General features: G+C 34.7%; 2 protein-coding genes across 2 annotated transcripts; one reads left to right on the top strand and one right to left on the bottom strand.

Moving 5' to 3' along the window:
• Positions 1-1,522: 1,522 nt before the first annotated feature.
• Positions 1,523-3,275, top strand: LOC139862136 (NAD(P)H-quinone oxidoreductase subunit O, chloroplastic). The gene is made up of 5 exons (XM_071850690.1): positions 1,523-1,823; positions 1,920-1,975; positions 2,589-2,696; positions 2,883-2,942; positions 3,050-3,275. Exons 1-5 carry the CDS (start codon positions 1,586-1,588, stop codon positions 3,077-3,079), a joined length of 492 nt encoding a protein of 163 aa, XP_071706791.1. The 5' UTR covers positions 1,523-1,585; the 3' UTR covers positions 3,080-3,275.
• LOC139862135 (uncharacterized) lies at positions 2,606-5,738 on the bottom strand. The gene is made up of 4 exons (XM_071850689.1): positions 5,510-5,738; positions 5,320-5,425; positions 4,518-4,729; positions 2,606-4,296 (listed from the first exon to the last, which is right to left on the bottom strand). Exons 1-4 carry the CDS (start codon positions 5,690-5,692, stop codon positions 3,223-3,225), a joined length of 1,575 nt encoding a protein of 524 aa, XP_071706790.1. The 5' UTR covers positions 5,693-5,738; the 3' UTR covers positions 2,606-3,222.
• Positions 5,739-5,979: the final 241 nt, after the last annotated feature.

The raw sequence follows: 5,979 nt of genomic DNA, 5'->3' as shown, positions 1-5,979 counted from the left end.
TTATGCGTGTATCTCCTAGGATACACCATTATATTTTGTATACATAATTGACGTGGAATCAGGGTCATCAAGTGGGCCAGATTTGTTGGAGCCTATAGGATGAGAATCCTTTGGCCCCAAGTTATTTACTTTATATTATTTTAAAGTTTGATTTGTTTCCTTATTAGTTTAGAGTTTCTTAATTATAAAAACCCTGCGTATTAATTTATTGGAGATCACTTTTTATCAATGATAAAATTACAGCTTTAAGCTTACGGGTTGTGCTTTGTTTTAGAGCATATTCTTTCTTGTTTGTGGAGAGCGATTGTCTCCTCAACAATCTCTCGTCCACATCAGTACATGTGGACGAGATTGTTGAGGAGACAATCGCTCTCCACAAACAAGAAAGAATATGCTCTAAAACAAAGCACAACCCGTAAGCTTAAAGCTGTAATTTTATCATTGATAAAAAGTGATCTCCAATAAACTAATACGCAGGGTTTTTATAATTAAGAAACCCTAAACTAATAAGGAAACAAATCAAACTTTAAAATAATATAAAGTAAATAACTTGGGCCAAAGGATTCTCATCGTATAGGCTCCAGCAAATCTGGCCCACTTGATGACCCTGGTTCAACGTCAATAATAAATAAATATCACATTTCATTACGGTAAGGAGTTATGAATGTTAATGAATCGGGTGATGTCATATTCAGTTACTCTTTCCGTCTCAAAATTACTATCCTAATTTGACTTTTAAATTCTTTTTCGATTTTGACTTTAAATATTTTTATTTATATCTGATGAAAATTATACCAATAAATATGTCGTTTATAAAATCTAATACATTCATATAAATTTAATTTAATTAAATATTATATAGAACAAAAAAAACTATTTAAACTCTAAAAAGTCATATGAGACAATTAATTTGCAACGGATGGAGTAATATTTTCATTTATATCAGTATCTATTTAATTTCAAAGCATTTATTCATATCTATATCTGTCAAACTAAGCTGGTTAATGAACATTCATCCATATTCATATCGTCTCTTTACTTATACAATGAAAGATCGTCCTCTATTTTGTACTATCAAAATCATAAGTATTACTGTAATAGTTTTTACAATCGAAAGCCCTATTTTTTTATTCGAAAAGTTGACCGAAGAAGATAATGACGTGAGTCAATGTGGAGTCTTCGCGGCGATAACAAAGTTGTCATGTGAACGATATTACCTCAATTTAACACTTTTTGAAATTGTAATCCTTTTCGGGTTCCAAATTACAAAACACAATCATTTCAGAGCATTTACAAGTGGAATGGTGAAGTATAGACAATCATAGCTCTATCCGTGGACTAAGAGACTTCTTCCCCCACCCCACAAAAAAAAAAAAAAAAAAAAAAAAAAAAAAAAAACTGTGTTTTTGGACTTATACCGAGTAATAAACTTAGTACTATGGTTAAATAGCAGTTCTAATAGAGTTAAAAGGAAGGGGGAAAAAAAAACTTTTTGAAAATGGATAACCAACCTTTTCTTATCTCCACATACATAACTAAACAAAACAAAAGGAAGGGATAGAGAGAGGGGAAAATACAGCAAGAAATGGCCATGGCATACTCTTCAACTTTTTCTTCATTCCCATACACAAAACCACACACCCCACCACCCACAACCACAACCACCACCACCATCACTAAACTACCATTTCTGCCTACTGGTGGTAGGTTCTGTTTCTCAATTGCTGTGAAATCACCTGAGTCAGCTGATCCACCACCGCCTCCTGCTGCTGCCGCCACTGAAACACCCGTTTTGAAACCACCTAAGAAGCCTGTTTATTCCAGTTAGTATTTCTTCCTTTTAGTCCTACTCCTTGAACGTGTGAAAATTGTCGTTGTATAATTTGTATATTTATTTATATCTATGTGTTTGATGGCAGTGAAAAAGGGGCAGATTGTTAGAGTGGAGAAAGAGAAGTATCTAAACAGTGTCAATGTGAGTCCTTCCCACTTTGACTTTCTCTTCTGACCTTTCAATCAGCTGAAACCAGAAATCTAAATCCCTCAACCACAAAAACAGAAACACAATGGCCCCTAATGTATCATATCATGAATATATAATATATAATAATATACATAATATATAATATATTGACAGCATATGTCACGTTTGCTCATTTCTGGTAGTTTCAACATTGATAGTTTGACTGGTCGAATGCGTCAAATAAAAAATGACCTAAAAACACATGTAGTCAAACAAGTCAAACTGGACAAAAGTCTCTTGACAATGCACAAGACGGTCTACTTTTATATAACTGTTACCGTGTTACTACTAGAGAGGGTAATAACACAAAAACAATGAAATATGTATGCAAAATGCTCCATAGGCCTAAAAGTATATGCCTAGAAGGCTAGAATATAAAACACAGTTTCAAGTCAACCCAACCTGACCCTTAGCAAAACTTAACCATCCAAACCTGTTACCACCGCATCTATTTTGTCACCACTAGTTGCAACTTGCAACCCATATTCTATCAAAATGTGTTCATAACTAAAGAAGTGTATTGAAACTAATCGTTTTGATAAACCAATGACTGATCTCGTTTCAGTATCTATCTGTTGGACATCCTCCTTATTATAAAGGCTTGGACTACATATATGAAGACCGTGGTGAAGTGTTGGATATCCGTATCTTTGAAACAGGGGAATATGCACTTGTAAGTTCAAGAATCAATAATAAAAAGTCCACTATATACTATGAATTGAAGCAATTGATCATGTTGCTTCACACCACACTTTTTATGTATTAAAACTTGGATAAAACACAAATCTATATGAACAGACTTTATTATCAAACTTACATAAATACATTATGCAAGTTTGCTTTCCAACATGTGTTGTAGATTGCATGGATTGGGGTTCCAACTGCACCAGCTTGGCTTCCAACAGACATGCTAATCAAGGTAATTGTCATTATTTTCCACCAATTTAATAAAAATAATAATAAAACATAAGAAGAATCTCTCTATTGTTGTATATTAATCGGTGACTCGGTGTGCACTTATTGCAGTCAGACAAGCTCAACTACGAAAGAATATGAATCTCAACAAACGAGCAATCAGCTGGAAGGGTCCTACTATACACTCTGTAATTTGACTATAAGTCAAACCCTGGATAATGTATCTCACAATATATATCATGAATTAGAGCAGATACTTGCAGATAACATAATTTGCTTTCTTATTAGACCCTTGTTTTGGCACGTTTCTTATCGTTCAATAGATCCAATAAAGAAGGAAGTGGTTTAGGAACTGGACAATGCATGCTTCTATACAACTTCCTTATGTTTTCACCAACTCCCTTTGATGATCTAGTTGGCGAAGAGTCAGTAGCGCGTTTGACTGTATCTTCCCTAACCTCCTTTGACTTTGACTCATTATGTTGACCTTCAGAAACATCCCTATCCATACTCACTTCATGGCTCAACTGAACTTCAACATCTTCAAACTGGTATGGAATTTCAGGTTTGACTACATCTTTATAAGTCAAAGTAGCATTATCGAGTCCAACCCTTGCTCTACCAAACAATGTCACAGTTGACTCTTTGACTTCAGAAGAAAAAGTCAACATTTCTTTCTTACTAACCAATGTTTGTGATGATTTCAACTGGGACCCTGATCCCGAAACATAAACTTCTTCCTGTAAGTCTTCATTGACTAATGGATCCTGAAGATCAATGTCTAGAAGCCTCCACAAAGGGTCATCAGTTGCTAAATTACGAACCGAGCAATGACTTCTCACGTAACTAAGCTCCATGGCTCTACACTCAGGGGTGGTCGAGACCACCCATCGAGGTGCAAGTAATTGTAGGGCCCACTCAAGTTCGTCTCTAGACGAATGTATCGAATAACATACATGCCAAATACCAAATTTATCCCTTATTGCTTCTTTGAATCTGCTATTTTTTCGTTTCTCGGCATCCGAAACGTCTTCATAAACGTACCATTGAGTTGAAGGACGTATTATAAGTGGTTCAGGCTGAAAATTAGCTCGAGCTTCAGCTAGTTTTTGTTCTGCTCTTTCAGATAGTCTTGGGAAACCGTCAAATATGTGGAATCTTACAGTTGGGTCTTGTGAAATTATACTGGGTACGGTTAGGGTTAGAGATTCGAAGCATTCGGGGTTGTTTTCTTTATCTATAAAGATTTTTGAGCCGAAAGTTTGACTCACACTAACAAGAATTTCTTCTTGACCTAATAGGTCACATGTCAGGTAAACTACACGAGCATCTGGATGCTTCCATATGCAATCAATAACCTGCAATTATGGGAACAAAAATATAAAAAATCACATTTGAAGGTGATAAAATTGGCGGGTTGGTTAATGGGTAAACACGGACAATTATTTGCACGGGTCAAAACAGGCCGGGTTGGGTTGACCTACAAACACATTTTCCAGAAAAGTCTAGTTCTTTATTTATGATTAATATGTAATGAATATACATGAAATTACAAAACAAATACAAAATTAAAAATAACCTGCCTGACTGCAACATGTTTGCTTGGTATCTTTGAGTTAAATGCCCCAAATGTGCAGTCTAAAAAGATGTAATCAAGTCGGCACTTGGGTTCTCTGGATCCCGTGCCTATATATTTCTCAGGTAACTTTTGTAAACATTCGGGAGTAACTCTGCAGTCTCCCGTGTGCAGTATATTACCAAATTCTCCTTCAAACAAAAACATGACAGCACCTGTTGGTTGCAGATAGCATGACAGACAAACGGTTAGATTTGTAATCGGGGTTCCTCAAAATCGCATTTGGATCAAGTAAACCATGATGACAAGCTTATAAATGCAATCAGAACATAGTTATGGAAAAAATTTATCTCAATATCACAAGTAATCAGCCAAATCAAAGAAGGAAATAAAGTTCTACCGGCAACATCACCTTGCAAATAATTTGGTTGATTTGTAGAAAATTATATATTCAAACTACGATATAAAATCCGAACTTATGTGGTAATTTAGCGTACTACAAGATCAGTTGGAGTACTTAAATGACACAACTACATGCATTAGTTCCATAAGCATACTTGTATGCCAAATATATCATACACTATTATCAGTATATTAATATTAATTGACATTTTTCAAATATTGACTGCAGTATTGTGTTGGTGCAAATAATAACATCTAAACCTATGACACACCTCAGTCAGGAATGAGCATAAATAGTAAATACAAGCAATTATAATCGCATATTAAACTTTACAATAAGCACCTTCACTTTTCGATCAAAAATATATTAATTCGATCATTCTAAATGATGATTCGAAATTACCAGGGCAATGATTGGCATCGTAGGCAGTAACCGTAAAATTTCCAACAGGATCATCGATAATAATCGACTGACCGATTTCAATATCCACAAATAGAGATTCATCAAGCTGCAAATAAAACTTCAATCATCATAATTAAATCGATTGGAGGAGTATTATTTAATTTAAAGAAAACGAAATGATTAAAATTACCTGAGGGTAATAACTGAGAGTTAGGGTTTTGGTGAGACTGGTAGCGAAAATTGGGGAAAAAGGATGAGATGAGATTCCTTGTGAATGATCTTTATGAGCGTGTGTTAGAAAATAATGTCTTTTATTTATGTTTGTCCATGTATCGACTGAAAATGGTAATCCTCTTGGCATCTCTATCGGCATCTTTAGATAAACGCATGCGATTTCGGTTACATGAACTGATGATGAAATTGTGTGGGTTTCTACGAATTTGAATTCACTAATTTGGAATTAGGAGACAGAGAAAGAAGGGTGTCTCGGCGGTAAATATGATTTTCAGGAACAAACTTGCGAGGGAAGTTTTTGTTTTTACATAGAGGATACGGAGTACTAGAAGCAGTATTAACCAAAAAGTCAATTTTTCAAACGGTTTACGGGATATAAGAATAAATAAATAAATAAAAATTTCTTAACGTATAATGCTAAGACAG

This window comes from Rutidosis leptorrhynchoides, chromosome 8 (assembly GCF_046630445.1).
Source record: "Rutidosis leptorrhynchoides isolate AG116_Rl617_1_P2 chromosome 8, CSIRO_AGI_Rlap_v1, whole genome shotgun sequence".
NCBI classification, from domain to species: domain Eukaryota; kingdom Viridiplantae; phylum Streptophyta; class Magnoliopsida; order Asterales; family Asteraceae; genus Rutidosis; species Rutidosis leptorrhynchoides.
Note: the sequence above shows the minus strand (reverse complement) of the source record. Positions and strands in the feature narration are given on the sequence as shown.

Bases quoted from the DNA above. Each gene is read 5' to 3' on its own strand.
- LOC139862136 (XM_071850690.1), top strand. From the start codon at position 1,586: ATGGCCATGGCATACTCTTCAACTTTTTCTTCATTCCCATACACAAAA. The intron at 1,824-1,919 runs GTTAGTATTTCT...GTTTGATGGCAG, and splicing joins TAAGAAGCCTGTTTATTCCA to TGAAAAAGGGGCAGATTGTT. The intron at 2,943-3,049 runs GTAATTGTCATT...CACTTATTGCAG, and splicing joins CAACAGACATGCTAATCAAG to TCAGACAAGCTCAACTACGA.
- LOC139862135 (XM_071850689.1), bottom strand. From the start codon at position 5,692: ATGCCGATAGAGATGCCAAGAGGATTACCATTTTCAGTCGATACATGG. The intron at 5,426-5,509 runs GTAATTTTAATC...TTTTATTTGCAG, and splicing joins CTCTCAGTTATTACCCTCAG to CTTGATGAATCTCTATTTGT. The intron at 4,730-5,319 runs GTAATTTCGAAT...TGCAACCAACAG, and splicing joins CGATGCCAATCATTGCCCTG to GTGCTGTCATGTTTTTGTTT.